Source organism: Podarcis melisellensis, assembly GCF_964234715.1.
Source record: "Podarcis melisellensis genome assembly, chromosome: 4".
In the NCBI taxonomy this organism is placed as follows: domain Eukaryota; kingdom Metazoa; phylum Chordata; class Lepidosauria; order Squamata; family Lacertidae; genus Podarcis; species Podarcis melisellensis.
Window position 1 is genome coordinate 27,065,247 of NC_138531.1, and position 23,107 is coordinate 27,088,353.

The window sequence follows — 23,107 nt, forward strand, 5'->3', positions numbered from 1 at the left end:
TGTTTGTTTTAGGGCAAGAAGGAGTTTCAGGTGTCACTCTTCCAAACATTAGTGCTTTTAATGTTCAATGAAGGAGATGAATTCAGTTTTGAAGAAATTAAAATGGCCACTGGTATAGGTAAGTAATAGTTTTTGAGAAGACAGGTATCTTCTGGATTTGATCTGGCATAAATGTGATCGGATTAAAATACAGTGGTACCTCTGGTTGCAGACGGGATCCATTCCGGAGCTCCGGTCAGATCCCAAGGTTTCTGCCTGTTTTGCACACACATGCGGCGCGGTAGAGTGCTTCTGCGCATGCACGCCTGGCGAAACCCGGAAAAATACTTCGGGGTTTGCCACGTACGTGTCCTGAAGGATACATAACCGGAGGTGAACGTAAGTAGAGGTACCACTGTACAGGAGAATGACTTGTTACAAGAGCTTTATTAATAGAGGTAAACATGAATACAAAGAGATACCAGTACCACGTTACTACTGTTGTTTCAGAACAAATTGTGGAACACATTTAGGCTGCAAATAGCAGTTTTTCCAATAACTGCCTATGACATACAGGATGTAGTTGACCCTGGGCTCTGAGCTGAATGGAGCTCTGAACTGAATATTGTGCCTATGGATTGCTTTGCATTATGGTAGCTGGCAATTCCCTCATGCTTTTTTCTACACTTAAGCATAGAAGAAAAGCCGGGGAGGCACACGGATCCACAATAGTACTGCTGTGTTTCCCCAAGCAAACTACTATGGTAGTTGTACAGTAGTACCTCCGGCTGCAGACGGGATCCGTTTCGGAGCTCCAGTCGGATCCCGAGGTTTCCTCAACTGGAGGGACTGCTTCTGCACATGTGGTGGCAGACTGCTTCTGTGCATGCTTGTGGTGTAGCAGAGCGTTTCTGCTCATGTGCGCAGGGTGAAACACTTCCAGGTTTGCCACTTTCGCTACCCGAAGCTTACGTTAGCCTGCCATATACCTGTACTTGTATATGGCAGGCTTGTATTTCACAGTCTTCTGCACCATAGCAGAAGGGAGGGGGACAGAAGCAGTTTGTAATATCCTATTTAATATCCTGATCTCCTAGGATATTGTTAACTCCCCTAAGCAAGTAGATACGTGGAAATTTTCAGGACTGAACTAGAGCAATCTCCACCTGCCCCTATCTCAACACTTTTCCAGCTCATTTTCTCTTCAGTCTGTGCTTTATGGCAATTGATACAGCAATTGTATACAGTTTTCCACTGTGTATTTGCATTTTAAACCCCTTTCACAGAGGACAGCGAATTAAAAAGAACCTTGCAGTCTCTGGCCTGTGGTAAAGCAAGAGTACTGAATAAAAGTCCAAGAGGAAAGGATGTAGAAGATGGAGACAAATTTGCCTTTAATGGTGATTTTAAGCATAAATTGTTCAGAATAAAGATCAATCAAATCCAGATGAAAGAAACGGTATGTATTCGATGCGGACAGCTCTTTGGAATAGTCTGTCTATAGTGCGGTGGTGTTTGGGTTTAACCAAGAGAGGTTAAGACATGTATGAAAAATGTGTTGTATTCTCAGCCCTGAATAGAAGTGCTTTTGTTCTGGACTCAACCAAGTGTTGCAGTGTTAGACTCAGAGAGGGGGGTTGTTTTGAGGGATGAAAACTAAACATTTGACATGGTTATGGATTCAGCCAGTTAAATTTGTAGATAATTTGTAAATATTTATCTGACCTTTATTTCACTCAAAGCCTGTGCTGCCTTTCCTTTCTGAGAGGCAAATTTACATGATGCAACCATTAGTTGACTTTTGTTTCACTCTTGCCTAATCCCCAAAAGCTGGCCATGCCATAGCATCAATACCAATTCTTTTGGTATAGATCCTCTCTCCATACTATCAATTAATTAAAATTAACCAAATAATATGCATGTATGTATTCACGTGTGTGTTTGTGTGTCAGGGTAATTGATGCATATTTTTCATACTTGCCGTACAGGTCGAAGAGCAAGTCAGCACAACTGAAAGGGTGTTTCAAGATAGACAGTATCAGATTGATGCAGCTATAGTACGAATAATGAAGATGAGGAAGACACTCAGTCACAATCTTCTTGTTTCAGAGTTATATAATCAGCTAAAATTTCCAGTAAAGGTGAGCGAAATATTAATGTATAATACAGTAAGGGAGAGGTGAAATTGGGAGCACAATTATGGTAAAATTACTGTGATCACAGAATACATTATCATTTTCAGAGTGTTGTCTCCATCTGTCTGTCTCTCTGTCTCTCTAGTATTTTATTTCGTTTGTCCTTACATTGCTAAACCGTGTCAACTTATTCTCTTATTACAGCCTGGAGACTTGAAAAAGCGGATTGAATCTCTCATAGACAGAGACTATATGGAGAGAGACAAAGATAACCCTAATCAGTATCACTATGTTGCATGATGAGGAGGAAACTGTTTTTATAAAACAGGAGGACATTAGCTTCCCAACAATGGATACTTGTGTTGTTCCCAAACCTTACTTTTAGCAGAACTGGGAATGATGTTCATTAAGCAGCTGCATGTACTGCTGATACTTGAAACATCCTTGCCTAGTATCTGTGGTGGTATTCAGAGACAATTATTTTTAGATCTGCTTCTTGATTTCTTTCAGAATTCTGTTCAAAATTTATTTTGGAGTTGGAGTGAATGGTAATTGTCCTCTGTATGATATAATTCTTTTGCCTGAAGAGTGGTTGTGTGTGTTTGACAGCACATCATAAAAATACTTTACGCTGCCATTTTTCGCTTCAAGAATTATTTGAGTTTCTTTTAAACACTGTTGAAGATCAATCAGTGGTCTCGGGGTACACTGAAGTTTTAACTATGCACCAAGAATTCTAGTTTGTTCTGTTATATTTTTGTTTTGTTTTTTATTTTCTATACCTTATCCCTGTTTAGATGGATCAAGTGCCAAGAGGATAACTGCATTAAAAACAATAGATGAGCTTTCTAATGAGCTCAGATATTCATTGGTGAAATATATTTTCTTCTTGGCCACATGAAGGTGAACCAAATAAGCACTTTCTAGCTCTGGGATAATTGTTTATAACCTTTCATGTAAAAAAAATGAAACTACAGGATAATATAGTTTTATTCTAAAAGTTACACACAGGGTAATTACAGTGGCATGATCTTAGAAAATTTCAAAATATTTTTTTAAGGCTTTTTTGCCCTGTAACGAAAACAATCCAGCTCCTCTTCGGATCATACTTGCTGAAACATGAGAAAATATTCCTGTTGTGGTAGCTTTACTCCCTTGTATCCCATACTGTGCATTCATTTCCAAAGTTTCTCTGGACTTTCTGCACGCAGGAAGATTTGATTGTTCTCATAGTTTTACCTTGACAGATGAAGTAGCTTGTTTCATATCATTTACATGGAAATTCACCGAACTTTGAAGAAAGAAAGCTATGTTAACAGACAGTTGTAACTGCTGGCTTTACAGGATACGCCTAATGATGTATGTTTAAAAGAAACCAAAGGGAGTTTGACCTTTTGTGTCATTAATGTTAGTAGTATCTTTATTAAAATGCTTTGCATAAAATTAGTAACTTGGTTTATTATATAAACTCCCTTGTATTATTTTGACTTCTGCAAATTAAAATCCTTTTCTCATCTGCATTACTATGTTAGTGATGAATCCAACATTCATTCAATTTTCCTTCCCATTTTCCTGTTTCAAAAAAAAAATCTTAAGCAAATAGAAACTTTTAAATCTGATTTTTACTTAAATCTGATCTCGTGCATAGTAACTGCTTTTCCACTGTATGAATGTGACAATCTCTTTCCTATTTGCAATAGCATGGAGTATTGTCTATCCAATATTAGTAAAATTGTGTTGCTACATTTTTAATGCTATAATGGGTATGCCTCTTTCTAAAAGACAGGACCTTCATGATGATTCATACAAGGGATTAGTTCAATGTTTCAGTATTTTTACAAAGTACATCCTCATTTTTCTTGTCTCCAGTACTGCTTTATTTCCTGCAACACTTGTTCAGTTTGGAAGCTTGCACAGAAGGCTGTTAACAAATTTATGGGCAATATCTCTACAATAAATATAGCTACATTATTATTTAGTCTGGAAAACAAAATAATAAACCAAAACAACATATATCAGTAACCAGGAGGATCCTACTTCAGTTTACTAGTCAAAACTATTGATTGCTTGAAAAAGTATAAAAGAGAATAAAAATATAAACGCTAACATGAATTTTATAAATTATTATTGTCAACACTACAATTTTAAATAAACGTAGTAATTCTCTCAGTTAGTACTAGTTTTTGCTTGCACATCTGCCTATACTGATGGCCTGAAAATGGTTCAGTTTACAGCTTTCCAGTGTTCTGTGCCTGGTCATTTGGATGTGGGAGACAACTGCATTAGAGAAGCATTTATAGAGAGATACAGTAAAGGGAAACATTCGACTCAAATTGTCAATCAAGGGATGGAAGACGGGGGACTCGAAAGACTGCCTCCTGTTTGCAATCACTGATGCCAAGCTCATTTTCGTATCTACCCTCTTCCTTTTACAGTCCCCCTCTTGACCTCTTTCCTTTTTTGTTGGCGTCCTTTTTCTTTTTAAAGGCAGTAATGACCGGTGACAGCAGTAGCCATTTTAGTGAGGTTTCGTGGCATTGGTAGGTTGTCACCTCCATTTGCTGCAGGTGGCTTCAGAAGCCAGAGCAGATCTTAAAACTACTTTCAGCTCAACGTTAAGCAACTTCAAACTTGCGCAGCTTGTGTTTAGGTTTCTGCTGTCTCACTGGCATGTTGTTATGTGACTTTCCCTGCCCCTCGCCCTAAAATGTCTGTAGTTGAAATGCCGATCAAGTCGCGTTTGTGGCGACAGTACAACCGACAAGCCCCGTTTGTTAGGGGGGCTCTTGCTTTTTCTGAGAACCTTCCAGTAGAGGATTTATATTTCGGATATGAATTGTTTTCCCTCTCCGCCCACACAATAATAAAATTTCTTTAAAAAAACATGACTCTATCGCGAGAGCTCATGTGACATTGGAGTCATTTCCTTGGCACTGAACCCGGAGCAGCCTCCCAAAGGAAACGAAACTCCTGCCACCAGCCGACCTCCTCGGACGACGCACGGGAAGAGCGTCGTTTTCCCCGCAACAAATTCCCAGCCAGGATGGGCGGCGGGCTCGAATAGTTGATTCGAGCTTCCCCTATACAGTGGTACCTCGGGTTAAGAACTTAATTCGTTCAAGAGGTCTGTTCTTAACCTGAAGCTGTTCTTAACCTGAGGTACCACGTTAGCTAATGGGGCCTCCCGCTGCCGCCAAACGATTTCTGTTCTCATCCTGAGGTAAAGTTCTTAACCCGAGGTACTACTTAACCCGAGGGAGTCTGTAGCCTGAAGCACCTGTAACCCGAGGAACCACTGTATTTCGCTTTTAGCAGTTCAGCCCGGTGACGTGAGGGGGGGGGAGAAAGCCTCTCAACGGCCTCAGCCTATGGCCTGCTTCTCTCCGTTCTCGCGAGATCACGGCTCTGGTTCTACCCGTCTTCTCTCTCTGCTCCCCTCCCTATTCTTTATTAAAGAGGCCGGGCGTGGTTTATTAAGATCAGGTGACGGAGGTTAAAAAAAAAAAAAGCGGTGGGAGAGGCGGGGTGGGCCGACGGCGACGACTACGTCGATCACGTGACCGCGCCTCTCGGCGTTATTCGGTGCTGCCGACGCCGACGTTCCTCAGTCTGCGCTCCCTGCTCAGCTTCGCGTTCTTCTCTCTGTCTCCTGACTCTGCCCGCTCCTGTCATGGCGCCTCGGTACAGCTGGGGGTTGCTCCTGGCGGCGGCCCTGCTGGGTGAGTATCCGCGGCGGCGGCGGCTTCTTTTCGTAGGCCTCTCCCCGGCCTCAGCTCTCGCGGGTCTCCGTCGCTTCCCTGAGAAGGGAAGGAGCGCCCTGCCTGCCGCCGCCCCTTGCCCTCCGCTCGAGGCCCTGTGCGTGGAAGCCCCGCGGTGAGGAAAAAGGCGGCGGCGGCCTCCTCCCGTGTGGCGCTGGGCTGGCACCGCGCCTCACCCTGGAGCCGAGCCGGGGCCGCCGCTTCCTTCCCCCGGCACCTGGGAAGTTAGCGGGCCAGGTATCTGCGCCAAAGGGCAGGCGGGCCTCCCACGCGGCCCTGAGGGCAGAGCAGCCTCTCCGCGTTAGGGAGAAGCAAGAGGACTGTTTTCCGCCGTGGGAAACGGTGGTGCAGGACACGGTGTACTTAATGCAGTGCAACCGCTAACGCGGATTTCAGCATTTAAAGGAGCTGCCTCTCCTCCTCAGTTAGGCAGGTGTGAATTGGCTGTATACCGAAACCCATGTCGTCCCCCATCCTTCTCCCCTTATGTGCTGGAAGTCGCCCAGCTAGGGAAACCCAGCCAGATGGGTGGGGTATAAATAATAAAATTATTGTTATTAATCACGGAGCTTTATCTAAAGAGCTGACCATCTACTTTTCCTCCAGGTCACTGTATTGTGAGGCAGTGACTAGTTGCTGCTGTAGCTTTGCTCCAACCTTTGCCTAGCTTGCACACCCAGGGTGTGGATGGCTTTGTAACCTTAAACCTTGACGCCTAATTCCTTTTGGCTGCAGCTGCATATCTTAAGAAACATACTGCCACTTTATTGTTCTCCTTCCAAGGCAACTGTGTTTTGAAGGCTGCTCAAATCCTGTGTCCCTCTGTTCTGTTTTCCCCCAGCAGCTCTGCAAACAACTTTTTTTTTTTTTTGCGGAAGCGCCCTCTTCTAGCAACGACAGGTGTGAGCAAGAGAACTTGTTTGCCTTCTTGCGCTTGAGGCCTCGCATGCTGCTAATTTGAAATAGATAACTTTCACTGTTGGTATATTGGTGCAGAGAGCACTGAGAGTTTCCTCTCTGCTTGATTGTACCAACAAAACTGGCAATGCTCCCTTGAGGCCACTCTGGCTGACCTGCACTGCTTTGCAGCCTTCTTGTGAGTATTTGACTAAACTCTGATAAGTCGTCTTGTTTCTCTGGATGGAGGATAGGAAGGCTTGTTTGAGAGTGAGAGTGAACAAACCAACCTGCTGTACAAGGGTGAAATTTACATTTGTTGTTCCGCCCACTTTTACCTCTGGCCCCACCCATGTGGTTTAGGAAGGCTTCCCAGAAGGGAATGTGTCCTCCCATCTAAAAGAGGTTCTGCATCCCTGCTGTTTTGCAAGGCATTCCCCATCTTCCCAAACTTGTGTTTTGTGTAAACTAGATGTAACAAATGTGAAGGAACTTAGAATGTAATAGGTGACCCAGCTGAAGGTGAAATTCTTCTCTTCTGATAGTAGTTGTCTTCTGGTGGATTTTTTCTCCCAAGTGGCATTGTCTAGTTTCAGTACCTTTATCACTGGCTGTATAACACTGGTGATATGAAGCTGTTATCTTGCAGAGATTTCTACAGGTTCTCTTGCACTCAGTGGGACTTTATCCCCCAAGTAAATATTCATAGGATTAGGCTGTAAATCATACAATCTTTCTCACTATAGCATGAGGTCAATGAGAAAACCTGGGCATCCCAGTAATGTAGGCCAGAGTATAGAATTTAGAACAAGTATGACTCATGAATTTGTATATTTGCTGTGCTGCTTTGACTTGATACAGTATGGATTTGTATGTGATTATTAGTCTGCAATCACTGGTCTGCCTTATTCCATCCCAACTCAGTAGATGGTGGCTATGTATATCCTGAAGTGTTTTCCCCCAGGATTCATTTTCTCACCTTTGTCATTAAAGTTAGCCTTGCCATTATAGGCTGAAGTATTTGGGCCTGTTGTAAAAAAGCGGAGGCATTTTTGAAGTAAAAAGCTACATACCATATAGCAAATTCAAGAGTGGTTTATTTACAATGTTTTAAAGGCATTAAAACACAAAGATTAGGAAAACCAGAGACAAACCTGGGACTAATGAGACTAGTCTCCCCTTTTACTGCAAAATAATGAATACTTATTTTACTTAAACTAATTATGTGTACTTGGTGTGTGTTTTTAATGATTTTGAACTTGGATTCTTTAAAGATACATTCATGGATTTGATCATCAGTGGATTTTATTCTGGGTGTGATACCTGCTTTTTCCTGAAATTCAACTTTAGTTTGCTTATATGATGCTCCCTCAAGTTTCACTTTGCAGTTTCCTGCTCTGCACCAAAACAAAGGTTCTAAAAGGACAGGAGAGCATGTTCTTATACTGCCTAGAAAGAGTATTTGTTGTTGGATGATTTAGTACTCTTTGGTCAATTGCTGTCTTCTCTTGAACTCTCATTCATGCCCATGTCTTCAAAAGACTTATGAGTGCTCAGTGAAATATAATATTAAACTTGTTAACTGATACCTAATTGTGTGGGAGCTGTAACTTGGACTGGTGGCTTCTCTTGAACTTGATTACTTCAGGATTTTGGAATAAATTTCCATAAGCAACTATAAACTTAGTACATCTTTGCCTACAAGAAAATGGCTGGCTTTCTTAAACTTTCCAGATCAGCTGTCAACTACAGTTGGTTGAACTAGAATCAGCTTTATGGCATGAGATGAGGTTTCTATAACAATTTGAAACTTTGGGCAGTTTGAATGGATTTGCATGGTAAGGAATCCTTGTGCATGTGCACAATAATTCAGCTAACTGCAAGGCCTGGTAGATATCTCTCCAGAACTGCCAAACTCTAGTTGATTTACTAGGAGCAAATAAAGGAGATAAACAAGGGCTGTAAAAGGAATGATAATCCTTCCTAAATGAGGCTGAGGGCTCTGGATATGTAGATAATTGTCGGAGGGTTTTAACTCCCTTCTGCAGTGGACTTGTCCAGTTTAGGTGCTAAGAAGCTGTATTTGGGAAACATAACAGGTGTTTCTTGCTTTAAATTAATGGCCACCAATTCAGCTTTTGAAAATTGCACAGATAGTGTTTTTAGAAAAGTGTGTCAAGTCTGAACACTGCAGTGCTGCCAAACTCTTGATATGCAAGTTAGGATCTTCCTAGTGCAGTGTTGGCCCAAAGTCCTTGCATATATTACAGAGTTGCTGACAAATTGGTGTCATCTAATCTCTTGCTAAAAGGCACTAACTTAAAAGGGCTCATGACAGAGGTGCCTTTATCAGATGAAAAGCAGTGGGGGAGTTCCTTTTTAAAATGGCTGCTTTATTGGAAGGGTAATATTCATTCCATACGTTTATCTGCAGTTGCCCCATAGTCACAAGGAAGCAACCTACATTGGTGCATAAATACTAGAAACATCTCTTTGTACCAGCTCATTTCACATACGTATAATCCAAAACATGAAGCTTACAAATGACTTTCCACTAAAACTTGTGTTTTATGTTTATCCGTAGCATAGAATTGCTTACTCAGGAAGAGCTGATGCAGCATGAAATCTGGGCCAGGACAACTATTTAGCAGGAAGCTGTAATACATTGTCTTGCATAACCATGAACTTTTCAGTTTCAGGATTTGCTATTAAATGATCCACTGAAACTTAGCCTAGCCTTACTCTTAAGTTAAGATGGGGTGTGCAATCCTAATGTGAACTACTTTCCCACATAGCTGCTCTTCACTCAAGTTGACTAGGTATCTCCATGGTTCAGATTCTCATTGCATGAAACATGTAGCTACCATTCTACTACTCTGAGCATGGCACACTTATCATAGAGTAGAGAGTGATTCAGGCTGCCCTGGAGTCTTCCTGTCTCTGCTCTTATCCACTGCATAAAGGGTTGGAACAGCCATGCTCTCATAGTGCAGTACAGTATTGTGAAATGCACGGGTGGGGCTACAGCCAGACTAGTGCCCTAGTTTGCTGCCTGCCTACCTGCAGATCTTAAATGCGCTCGCTAATACAAAGAAACTTTCCATGGATCCCACAAGTTAAAATTTTCATTTGTCCACACACTGTATTTAAAATGCCTCATGCACCCTATTAATATGGTGTTGAGTGAGTAAGGCAGGTGTGTCTTCTTTTGATTTATATGTTCATCTTGTTAGCTTGCATATTGTAAAGCAGCTATCCTTTTCCTAATAAGCAGTTCCAGCTCTGTGTTGCATAATGTTGATAGTTTCAAACCTGTGAGAATTGGCCAATAAAAAGGATTTATCTATTTTAAAAAAGGCCTTTGTGTTTCTTGGTTCTGGTGCATATCTTTTAAAAACCAAGCAAGTATTTTGGTTAAAATATTATTTGCATAGGGTATGAATATTTGATGACAAGTCTTTAAAGAAACTGGCATTGAAAATACGCTGGCAGAGCAATCCAAACCCTGGTTGGGCAGCAGAAACACATAGAGCAGCGGAGCTTCCACAACGTCTGTAGCTCTATTGCTCTCATTGCCAGGGTGCAGGGCAGGCAAAATTCTGCTTCTGGAGCTATTGTAGGGATGGGGCCTGGATCTTAGGCCAGCTCAGCCCCTTCCCATCCCACAGAGGCTGGCGAAACTGTTTGGCACATCAGGAGTTTGGATTGTGCACTAAGTGATGTAAAACCGTCTGTTCTCAAAGCTGGTGAAGCTAGACTAGTCTCTTGTGGAGAATATGTTCTATTAGTTGGATGCTGTTTTGGAAGTGTAGCTCATTTGTTTCTTTCTGAGTCTGCCATACAATTCAAACAATTCAGAGATGTAGCAGTGTGTGTGCAATGCAGACTTCTGTAGCAGTTTTCTTCCATTTAAGAGGAATCCCTCCATGGTATATTAAATGTTAGGAGACCTCTGACAACAAATGGAACACAATTCTACTGCAGTAAAACTTGTCATCCAGAAGTACAAACAGCTTACAGCCTTCCTGCATTTTTGAGTAGAAGAGGAAAACATTGCAGTGGACTTTGCCCTTCTCTCTGCATTAAGCAGTTCCTGGGAGAAAAAACTTGTATGAATGCACTTTCATAATGGGCTTGAATTGCTGCCACTCCAGCATGTTCAAAAATGACAAAATCAACAAAATGATGGGGTATAATCAGGCTGTGAAACTTGCTCAATTTTTGTGTCTTCCAACAATGCTGCTTCATTGGCAGGTCACTACTTGGTATTCCAACATAGTTGTTTGTGTTTTTGGAGAGGGAAGAAAGTCGCTACAGTTTGGAAGGAAGGGGGAAGCACTGGGGGAAAGTATTATTTCAATAGTATTAAGGCTGTCAGACAATTAAACCTATTTTACCTATTAATGGTTTGGCTCTATAGCAATTGAAAACAAATTCACGTGCTGCATAACTTTTCAGTAGTCTCACAGCTTGCACGTTGTCATGGAAGAGAGGACAGAGAAGCACAAATCAGTCATAGGCAATGGAAAGTTTCAGCAACGTACAGCCAGTCTTAAAAATCACAGTACATGATGTTTGTTCTCAAGTCAAATCCACTGGAGAAAAGTTAAGACATGCTGGTTGGCTGGCCGTTGGAGAGAGGACAAGAAGCTTCGTATACCAGACTCAGTGCCTGTTGAACAGTTGACTGAATGGTATCTTAGCCTGAATCATGCAATTGTAGAGTTGGAAGGGATCCTGAGGGTCACCTAGTCCAACCCACTTGCATATTGCTAGGCAAACCTGTATTCATTCAGTTCACTTCACAGAGAGTTGTTCAGTTTGGCTATCCAGTCCCTGTCCCCCCCGGCCTAGCTCCTCCCTAACCCTTTCCTGTCCCCCCCTCTGACAAAACATGTCACGGTTGTAGAAAAAGCCTAACAATGTACTTGTGTAAGTCTAGAGGGGAAGCATATAAGATTCTAGCTTAAATTAGGGGGTGGGGTCCTGTTGAGACTTCCACACACACATGTTATAGTTGCACAGTTTTAAAAAGGTGGAGGTTTAAAAAATTGTCCTTTGTGCAGATCTTCATACGTTGGTGCAATTTGAGTAAATCATTAGCTCCTGCAGGTGGTAATCTGTAGTTGCCTTTGGCAACAGCCTTTACTGTAGCAACTAGAACCTTATTAATGAAGACATCTGATAGCTGAGGTCAACTTAATATTGCCTGACCACATTTTAAAAATACTGATCCCTGCCAGAGGTAGAATATACTCAAACACCTTTGTGGGGTGGGGATTTCTACATTCCTTTAATTTTCAGTAAAATGGGAGTGATTATTTAGATAGTATTTTTGTGTGTGTCGTACACACACAATGTAAGCCATGGCTCAGTTATTAAAAAGCTGTTTTGTACACTTGAGTATTGGTATTGTATTTATGAAAATATATACTCCCCATTCATATAAACAATTAAAAGTATAAAAAAGGGAAATGTGGTGAGTTTTCTACTTTTTGTATATTTTCAAATGAAAATGATTCTTTAGCATGTAGATAAAACTTGTTAGCTTGTGTTTCTCACATGACAAATTTAACAAGAATGTTTGGTAGTTTTGCAACAGGGCTCTTTATCAGTGTGTTATCAAGAGGACTAGATACAAATAAAGCCAGTGGAGATACAATGAACCATTTTGCAAACAAAGGTTGTGATTCTGGTTGGCATAAATTGACTTTCCTTACATCATTCTCATGGTTGCTTAAGAGTTTTTCATCCCTTTGGAACATGCTTTGTGTGAATGTTGGAACGCACTAATACATAATAGGTTCTTAAATATGGTGTGTTTTATAATACTGTAATGGCTTAGATTATCTTCACAATAAAATGTGTTGCGAGCTAGAGTTGCTACAGGGGAATCCTCGCTTATGTGGGGGTTCTGTTCTTGGTGGCTGCATGGGGGTCCCTTCTACCCCACCCCCTTTGACGCCAAAATCAATTGTGTGCGAGTGGGGAGGTGCCTGTACTGAGTAAGTGTGGGCTTTCTAAAAGCAGTCATATTCTCCTTCCACAAAAGTCATCTGTCCTAGTGAAGCCCATCGTTACATATGGATGTTGCACATATTCTTCAAAGCTGTCTATCGGCATTGCACTTCTTGATATTTATTGTTTTCTGTTTGCAGGATTTTTACAAGCATCTTCAGCGTTTGAAGTAAGAGATGGGAAAAACAAAACCTGCATATTAGCCAATTTTTCTGTGCTATTTACAGTGGAATACAACACAAAAACCAGCAAAGAGGTGAGGATGCTGAAGCTTAAATGAGTGGTGGGCCAGAAAGCTGCTTACAGAGACATAACTTTTAAGGTGCTATGTTGTGTGGCCTAAAGATGCTGTTTTCAGAGCTGAAGCTGCTTATTTTGCACTCATGGTTGAGTCTGTTTGAAGAAATTTTGGATTTCTATATTTGATTGGGAGCAGCAGTTAAACCTTGGTCTCTGATTTGTTAGTATGTGTATATGTTCATCCTATCCACATGGTAGGAAAATAATTTTAAATGTACGCCATGAAATTGATGCATGAATTGGCTCAAAACTCACTCAGACACTTTCCTGAAGTGTTTGTGGTCAACTGAAGGCAGAGCTTGATGGAAAACAAGTTTGTAATATCATTTACTGGTGGGAGATGAGGATAAAATTTAGTTATACATAAAATTATGTCCTAACCCAATTCCTTGGGATCAGTAATAATGCCTCGAAGCAAATATAGGATTAAAAATAGCCCTGTTTATAAGGCACACAATGCTTACTTCACTTTTATAGCTGCTGAAACAACCGTATCCACCATGTGCTCCTTAATGGTCTCTCCATCAACCTTGAACAGAGTTTCCCAGACTTAGGTCTTCAGCTGTTTTTGGTCTACAACTCCCATCATCCCTAGCTAGTGGTCAGGGATGATGAGTATCGAGTCCAAAACAGCTGGAGACCCAAATTTGGGAAACCCTGACCTAGAGGAAGGTCCTGAGTGAAGTACTGCAAGGATCTGTCTGAGGCCCTGTGCCTTTTAACATCTTTATAAATCCCTTGGATGAGGGTGTAGAGGATATGCTTATCAAATCTGTAGATGACAGGAAGCTTGGAAGAAGACGGAATCAAGATTCAAAGTGATTATCACTGGCTAAAACGTGGTACCCAAACCAGCAAGATAAAGTTGAACAGTGAGAAATTGTAAAGTTCTATGTTTACAAAATCAAGGCCACAAGTGTAGGAATAGGGGAGACCTGCTTTGAAGCAATACATGTGAAAAGTAGGTATCTTTAGTAACTAAAGGTTTGTTAGTCACAAATTAAACTCGAGCCACCAGTGCAGCTACTAAAAAAAGCCAATGAAAGTTTAGGCTGCAATGGTAGCAGCATTGTGTCCAGAATCATACCATGAGAAGTAATAGTTCCACTCCATTCTGCACTAGTCAGGCTACAGCTGTGTACTGTTATGGGCATCACATTTTAAAGAAGACATTGAAAGAGGAGAGTGTGCCTCGAGAAGAATGACCCAAGTGCAGAGGAGTCTGGAAACCAAATTCTATGAGGAATGGTTGAAAAAGCTGGACATGTTTAGCCTGAGACGAGAAGATGGGGTATGGGGTATGGGCACAATAGCAGTTTTCAAAAATATGCAGAAAATGGAGCTGGCAGAGGGCAGAACTGGAGCTAATGGATAGAAATTGCAGGAAAGGAGATTCGGCTAAATTTTACAATTTTTATCCTGCCTTCCCTCCAAGAAGCTAAAGCCCCATTTTATTCTTGTAATACCCCTGTAAAGTAATTCAGGCTGAGAGACAATGATTGGCACAGTGTCACAAAATCGGCTTCATAGCTGTGTTAGGATTTGAACCTGAATCTCCCTTGTTCTAGTCCAGCATTCTAATCAGTACGCCATTGGTTCTGTCACTATTGTTTTGCTAACTTTCTGTTGCTACGTATGCCTGCCTGGTTTAGGAATAGAGACAGAAATGAAATGTGGTAAGCCCCAACCTACTCTGTGCCAAATCCTTTCTAAAACATAGGGAGGGATTATTCTTTCCCCAACGCACACCCCACCTGCCTAGTTAATAAATAAAAAACAAGCAAAACACATTTTTACTTGGCACGGGATCCTTCCTTCTCACACTTCACTCTAAAGCCTTATCCTACATTGTAGAAATTAAACGGCAATTTGATCCTGACCCAAAGGTGCACCACTAAAACTTACGTAGGTTTACTTTGTATTCCCACCCCCCACCCCCAAAAATCTACTTGTGGTTATTGAGTGCCTTGAAGCATATTACTTACTTTTGATTGCTTGATGTTTACAACAGTTCTGATGCTCACTATAACAGCAATACTGTTTTTGTCTGTTAGGTCAAGGTCTTTTCACTTCCTTCTAATGCTGTGGTACTGCCAGAGAGCACATGTGGCAAGCCAAACGACACTTCAGAAGTTCTTGCAATTGGATTTAGCAACAATAACTCATTAAAGATGGCATTTGTAAGAAATGCAGATGTCTACGTTGTCAGGAGTCTGACTTTCACCTACAACTTGTCAGATGCCAGCCTTTTCCCCAACTCAAATGAAAGTAAGTGTTTTGAGGCTTTGCAAAGTACAGTATGGTGAAGGTAGCTGGGTTGGTGGTACATAGGATGGTTGCCATATTTATGGAGAAATTATCTGAAGACCATCACACACTAATACAATTGCACACTTTCTGCAGCTGGAGCAAGAAATGTGTCCAAAGACACTGATATTCGAGCAGGCTTAAGGACAACATATACATGTCACAGCAACAACACCATAATAAGCATGAAAAATGTGACTGTCCTTCTCAGCAACGTTACGCTTGAGGCATACCTTGTAAACAACACCTTCAGTGGAAAAGGTAAGCATTGTATTTTCAAAAAGCTTATGGCATGCCAACTCTTCCCACTGGAACTAGTCATACCCCAGGGACTCTCATTTTCTCTGTAGGTCTGGGCTTGTGTTGAAAGATTGCTATTTTGTAATGGTTTGTGTAAAATGAGTTCCTGATTGGGGAAAGCCAAAACAGTCTTTGTGTAGCATAGGATTTGAATGGCCAACAACTTACCATGCAGAAAGCCGAAGGGTATTGTTAATAAGTTGAGAAGTAGTAAGTATTACTGGCAAATGCAGCTGAAGCCTAGTTGGAAAGGACAAGAGAAGAGCAAACTGGGAGAACCTTCCTCCCAGTTCTCTCTTTCACTGGTCTTTCCGACAGTATTGTGTTTTGGAAGAACAGGAGGAGCCCTCTTTGCTGTGTGCAATTTGTGGAACGGCAATGGAGCAGCAAATGAATGAATTTTATCATGGCTTTTGAAATGGCCCATTTCCAGGAAGCAAATTGTTTATCACACTGAGGAGCCTGGCACCCAAGTTTAGTTTGAGACACAGCTTCCTTCAAAATACAATGGTGAATTTGGAACAGCAGTGCCACAGGTAGGACAGCAGGAGATCTTTTTTGCCATCTGGTCTCTGCTCCTCACTGCTACCACACAAAAAACCCGGCTGGGGGCAGGAGCACCAGCTGCCACCATCCCTACTATGAGACTCACATCAGTCCTCACAGCTGATAGAATTTGCTGAGAAAGGCCAAGAGCCATGACTTCTTCAAGCAAGGGTGTGTGTTTTGTTGTGCCAATGTCAGTGGAGGGGGTAGTATGAGGGAGATGGCTACCCTATTAACCTTTTAAGGGAACAATTTAGTGAAGGAGTCATTTCTGAGAAGCTAGATGGTGCCTAGAGTTAAAGAAGGGAGAAGGTTTGTTGGCCATTTAGCTATTACTATCTGGGTGTTTGAGTTCACTGAGTCTTAGTGGAAATTTATCTAGTCTTTTGTGTGTGGGGGGGTGAAGTAACAGTTAATATCTGGTGAGTGGGTGTTCCTATCAAAGTGTTCTTTGAAATGGAGATTGAAAAGAAATGTTGACTGATGATGATTATGCCTGTTTCCTCGCACCTTTCACTTTTAGTGCAGTGCCTTAGGTGGGCTCCATAACACTGTCTGGTCCAATTTATTGCTTGGAGTTTCAATTAATGAGGTCTGAGGGTAGTGAGATGGCTCTGGACTAGTTTGACCAACCACTTGTGTTAGGAAGGGGCTGTCTGCCTGGATCCAGGAGAATGTAAATTCATCACTGTGAGAGGGAGTGGATCCAAACTATACAGCACCTGAGTGAGACAGGAACTTTGCCTAGGCTTAGCTGCTCCAAGCTCTCTTAGTGAGGCATTAGGACTGGGTTTGGAACAGAACAGAAACTGCCTGTGTTTCCCTATGAGATGGTCTCTGCCAAGACAGGTGAAGAGTGTGACCTAATTGATTCTCTTACCAGTCAGCAGCTTTCGGTATCATAGGCCCAGCCATTGCCAAACCAGTGTCCTCTAGATATTTTGTACTGTGGCTCAGGCTCCTCCAACTACAGCACAGTCATATTGGCTGCAGTTGATCATAGTCCAAAGCATGTGAAGGACAAAAAGTTAGCTTGTGGGTGCTTCTAGATCCAGCACTCCGCTGCCCCCCCGCCCATGAGGTCCAGTGATTTGGAGCACCTTTTATCAGTTTTGGTTGACCTAACTATGACTCAACAAAGCTCCTGGTTGGAATACAGCATTGTGCCCTTGAAAATTATCTAGAAACTTGAGTTGGTCCAAAATAAGAGTGGTCAGACTACTGATGGGGATTGGCAAATAAAATCATATTGCACATGTGCAGTAGCTTTCAGCCCATTTTCTGGGCCCAATCCAAAGTGTTGGTTTTAACCTTTAAAGCCCTAAATGGCTTGGGGTCAGGCTGCTTGAATGAGTATATTTTCTCATATATTTCTGCCTTAAGGTTTTCATTGGCTCTTCCCCACATTTCCACACCTAATGTGGTAAGGTGAGTGGCTACCATGGAGAGGGTCTTTTTGATGGTGGCACCCCATTTATGTAATGCTCTGCAAAAAGGCTCACCTGTTGCCTATGCTATTGTCTTCCTGAGTTTTGTGGTAAATTTGCCCCTGCAGGCTTCATGCTGATGCTTAAATATTTAGCTCCCGTGTTCATCGTATGTTTCATATTGTTGGGCTTTTTAACGATTGCATTATCAGTAAGCGTCTTTGTTTTTGAGCTTAACAAACTATGAATTGCCTTGAAGAACACAGTTGTACAAGGGATATTAAAATATGTTTTCAAAAACGAAAAGGGGCTAAGTACACATTTTGTAGTTGGGAGCAAAGCGGGAGAAAAGACTGGACAAATGGGAAAAAATGAAGGTTGCCTGGGTGTTAATTGACTACTTTCCATGCTATGATTTGTGATCACTGCCTTCCAGAAACTGTCTGTAGTGAAGACAAAGGGTCTACAACCGCCGTTCCCACAACTACAAGTGTGGCACCAACTGCACCACCAACAGCAGCCCCCAAAACTCCAGACGTTGGACGATACAATTTGACTGGTTGTTTGCTTGCTTCTATGGGCCTGCAGCTTAATATTACCTACACCACCAAAAACCAGGTAACTTCCATATTTATTATTTACACATGGCAGTACATAGAGAGATATATGGGAAGCTAATGCACCTTAGACCAGACTAGGGGGCTTATTAAATCCAGGCTCTTCACCACCAGCAGCCACACAATAATGTGTTTCAAGGAGGTTAGTGTTGTCCACCTGTGCATTATGTCCTGCACACTAGGCCAGGATCTCTTACTCTTGCACAACTGCCAGTTAAATTTAGACTAATCAGAAACATGGCAAAATCTGGAAAAGTTGATCTTCTCCTGATCACCCCCATGGCACTATGATTGTTACTGAAAAGGAGCCCAGGGCAGCAAAACAAGACAATTAAAAATAGCTAAAATTTTAAAACGAGGTAATACTGCTGTGCACCAAAGGCTTTTTAATAATGTGCTCATTTCAATATCCATACAGATCATAGCCTGTACAGTAACGTCAGTCAATTTAACCCTCTTGAGTACTGCTAGGAAAGTTGCTTTCCTGTTTCTGCACACTCTTCCCAAAGCTGTTTACACATAATTTACTGAAAGTGCATACATTATTGCTTGATCTCCAGTGAGGAGGTTTTTTTGAAAGAAAATATGTCATAACTTTTTGTTTTTCTATTTCCAAGACTAAGAAGTGGGAGTTGTTGAATCTTCCAGCAAATACAACTTTCTCTGGGCATTGTGGGGATTCCACAGTTACTCTGAACTTGACTTCTGGGAGCACTGATCTGGTTTTTTATTTTGAGCAGGTAAGCATAGTTTGATGCAACACTTACAGAATGCTGATGTACTCCATATGGTATTGGTCTATGCCCCCCCACCCACCCAATCGTCCCTGACTTTTGGCCATGCTAGCTGGAGCCAGTGAAGTTGGGAAGACTCCACATTGACTGCTTCTGATTGACAGGCAGAGCTGTGTTTGACATGTATAGACCATGCAAATATTACTCCATTTATGAGCATAACTCTGCTTCTACCAGTAATTGGGAAGATCATGGATCAGGGCACAACAGCTTATGTGCAGAACTTCAGTAGCTTTAGACTGTTTTTAGAAGGTTTCTTTAGAGGTTTTCATTATGTTACTATTGGTGTGTTTATCACCCTGGAGGAAGGTGGTGCAAATTAGTAAATAAATAAATGGCACTTGTTAAAAAATAAGATGGCAATTTTAGATGACTTGTAATTTTGTGAATGAGCAGATTGGCATTTTGTATTTTTCCGTTTATTTATTTGAGCTTATGAAACAGCCTCACTATCTTAAAATCACCAATAATTCCAGTGGGATCTGGAGTTCATGCTCTTAAAATAGGGCATTTCTTCTTCAGTGTCTTCTGTAGTGTTTAAACCATGGTTCCTGATCTGTAGTTGCCAGTGCTTGTGGGTTTTTTTCCTGGCTCAACAAAGGGAGTGAAGCAGGAGTGATTCAGCAGCATGTGAATGCACATAAGCCATGTTTTAATTATGGCTTGTCATGATATGCAGGTGTATACGCTATGTATGTTGTCTCTATTAACAACTGCAGCATATTTTACCAGTGATATGGTGTCCCTGTAGCATGCATAGGATAGCCTTTTAAAAGAAACCCAACAAGTGACTACGATTTATCTTTCTTTTCAAGAACTCAACCACTGACAAGTATTTTCTGCACCGTATCTCTGTGAGCACAAGTCTGCCTCCTGAATCTATAAGTAAGTAATATATTTATATATGTTTTTTAAAATGACTTTAACAGCTTAGATTTTGAAGGATACAAAGAATGTCCAAAATAGCGAAGAGTTCAAAGAAAAAGAGATGCAAGTATTCACAAACTGTGTTAATTGCCAGTTTGAAATGCCAGGGTTATTCATTCTTTAGCTTTCAGAAGGCTCACAAGGAGATAAGAGATAAAGCCTCGAACCTTGAAGTACAGTCAACTGGTTTGATTGACATCCACACCATGATTTCAGGGTCCTCAAGCCCAGGAAATCAAATAGCCTATAAAAGTTTGGTGCAATAGCTTGTCCAAGACAACGCTGTACTGACAGCAGGAAAGGGGTCCTGACTTTTGTTACTGCTCATCAGTAACTTCACACCACCTATTAAAACATGGTGGCAAAATGGGCTGGTGCCTTTACAAACGAGTGTGGTCCTACTTAATCTCATCTGTGCTTTTTTTTAATACAGAAAGAACATTTAAAGCTGACAACGATAGCCTGAGTGCTCTCAAAGCTACAGTTGGAAAATCGTACAAGTGTTTTTCAGAAGAGAGTATTTGGATCTCAAATGAAACTTCTCTCAATATATTCAATGCTCAAGTCCAGGCTTTCAAGATCACAGGAAACACATTTGGAACACGTAAGCTGTATAACTACATATTAAACACAAGTTCAGTGCAAAAACTTCATTCTTTCAGAGCAATAGTAACTTGATGATCTAGCTTGGCCATACTCAGTGGTGTCACCTGTACACATTTATAAGTTTGTTTCTTTACATCACTGTGGGTGAGCACATGATCTGTGACTTAACCAGTTAAATGTAGATGAATTTGTTCATCACAACCTCAGGGGTAAGTTTTATTATACGGTGGCTCATCTTGGCTCTGCCCAAACACTGAAGGTAGTTAAAAGAAGCTTAAATAAGTTTCAGAAGGAAACTCTGTCGTACCAGAACACTCCACAATAAGCATTCTTCTTCCTGCAGCCTCACTAATTTAAAGTTGACTCCCAGTTGGCAAAGGAAGATTGTCGTTTTTGCAGTTTCAAAAGGGGGGGGGAGTTGGCACAGAGCAAGATGCCATATACAGCATAGAGAAAAAATGTAGTTTGATAAAGTGTATATTTCTGCCTTATGGGCTGACCTTACTGCAAAAGTACACAGCTGTGCTTATAGCTAATTAGTATGCTACAAATGTTTGGCTATTAACCCTTCAGATTCCCAAGGAGAGTTTACCAAGACACCATCTGATCTGACTACTGAGCATTTTAATTTGCATCATATTGCTAACAGTTAACCCATTGCTCCCAGTCACCAGCTGTGGCTGGTGGGACTTGTGACAATCCAGACTTTTCTGCATCGCATCCATCCCATTGTGCTGAAACTGCTAGCAAGAGGGTTCCTATACTGGTGTGCTTGAGGGACTGGTGTTGTGCATATGGCCTTTCCACAGAAAGTTAGAGTTGTCTCCCATTACTGTTGGGAGAAAATATGATAGCCATGATTAGAGAGCCTAGAGTTGAACTAAACATGCTGCTTGTAAGATTGTGTACCTTTTTTCTCAGGCTTGAAATTGCCTGATTTCATATGAAGGGCAAAGTAACAAGGTTGAAATGGTTACTTCAGGCACCACCTGTGCTCAAAGGTGGGCAAGAAAGCACTTCCACTAGAAATACTACTACTGTCAAAACTTAGAAAGTACAATGCTACTTCAAACTCTATTAATTTTGAATAAATACAGGCACTGTTTTACTGTAATAATAATAATTCCTTGGGAAGTTGTTCCTCCAAGGTTCTAGCAGATGGGAACCTAGAATTCTGATATTTTGGGCTATAACTCCCAGCAATGAGCCTGCTAGGGGTTAGGTATGATGGGAATTGTAGTCCAAAAGTATTTGGAAGGCACCTGCAGTAAGTTAGGAGGCAAAATGATTTAAATTCACTTTCTGATAGTCAATGTAGATACCCTGACAGATCATTGAAGAGTAGAATAGATTGGGTCCTGGAATGCTTATTTGGTGTTTGGCCTGGTTCCTTGCTATTTTTCTAACAGAATTTTAGGATTAAAGCTGCTTAATAGAATTGTTTTTTCTTTCTTTCAGCGGAAGAATGCCCAATGGATGAAAACAATATGTTGATCCCAATCATAGTTGGTGCAGCCCTTGCTGGACTTGTCCTTATAGTGTTGGTTGCATATTTAATTGGCAGAAAACGTAGCCATGCTGGCTATCAAACAATTTAATGATTTGCACTTCCTTAAACCAGTGTGGGAGAACAGCAGTTGCAAGAAGCAGATACATCGATTCCCCCCATTTCCCCATCTTCCCCTCAAAATAGATTGATATGAGGGAGCACAATCTCTTCCTTACCAACTGTTTCTTGCAGTGCCTGCTTTTACTAAATGTGAAATCCATCTCGTGGCATTTAACTATGCACAAAGGATAACTTCTATAATTCTGTTTAATTTTGCTAATGGGTTAAGTATTCACCCACATAGAAACAGGCTGAAGTTTTAAGAATGCTTTTCTGAATTGGCATGGTTTTTAATGTCAACTACTCTAAATGGATGTGATGTAGTTAATTCACATTCATTCACTTAAAATTCAGATTAATTATATCTAACAAAGGGAAATTTCCACTTTTCTGATACTTACCACCCTGTGCTGAATTTAAACTGCTTAGGTGCAGTAACTACAGTAATGACTGACCAATCAAACTTACACAATTCCCACTTTGTCTCTACCTAGGTATGTCTCATTAATAAGCTTTAAACGCTAAGCCTGGTATATGCAAGGTGTGGAGATACAATTTGGCTGACTTCTAAGATATTTTTGGTCTGTCAGCTTGGTAGGAGCTGGCCCTTTTTTACATAAAAAAATGGGTGTTACTTTATTTTTTGTAAAGTGAATTTCAGTCTCTTCTGTTGAAGTTCAAAGGAGGTCCTTTTTCTGCACATGTGTACAATAATAGACTTCAGTCTGCTAATTCTTGCTTTGATCTTGGCTGGGACTGTACACTGCAAGGATCAGTTATGGATGCATTGCCTGTAACAATGCTAATAAAGACTTTTCTGTATGTTTTGTCAGTGTCCAGTTGAGCAATTGCGACATCTTTGTGTAAAGAGAAGTGGAAGGGGCGCA

At 41.3% G+C, this 23,107-nt stretch overlaps 2 protein-coding genes across 2 annotated transcripts in view; both read left to right on the forward strand.

Moving 5' to 3' along the window:
* CUL4A (cullin 4A) overlaps positions 1–3,634 on the forward strand; it is a 31,692-nt gene extending 28,058 nt beyond the window's left edge. Inside the window, exons 17-20 of the mRNA XM_081908198.1 lie at positions 13–118; positions 1,266–1,438; positions 1,968–2,120; positions 2,319–3,634. Of these exons, the coding sequence (XP_081764324.1) occupies positions 13–118; positions 1,266–1,438; positions 1,968–2,120; positions 2,319–2,414 (528 nt within the window). The 3' untranslated portion in view covers positions 2,415–3,634. The remainder of the gene's footprint in view (positions 1–12; positions 119–1,265; positions 1,439–1,967; positions 2,121–2,318) is intronic.
* A 2,023-nt stretch (positions 3,635–5,657) lies between these two features.
* LAMP1 (lysosomal associated membrane protein 1) lies at positions 5,658–23,042 on the forward strand. Its single transcript, XM_081908242.1, has 9 exons — positions 5,658–5,833; positions 12,928–13,043; positions 15,142–15,355; positions 15,491–15,655; positions 18,104–18,285; positions 18,902–19,024; positions 19,894–19,963; positions 20,439–20,609; positions 22,070–23,042. The coding sequence occupies exons 1-9, from the start codon at positions 5,785–5,787 to the stop codon at positions 22,207–22,209; spliced, it is 1,230 nt and encodes a 409-aa protein (XP_081764368.1). The 5' UTR covers positions 5,658–5,784; the 3' UTR covers positions 22,210–23,042.
* Positions 23,043–23,107: the final 65 nt, after the last annotated feature.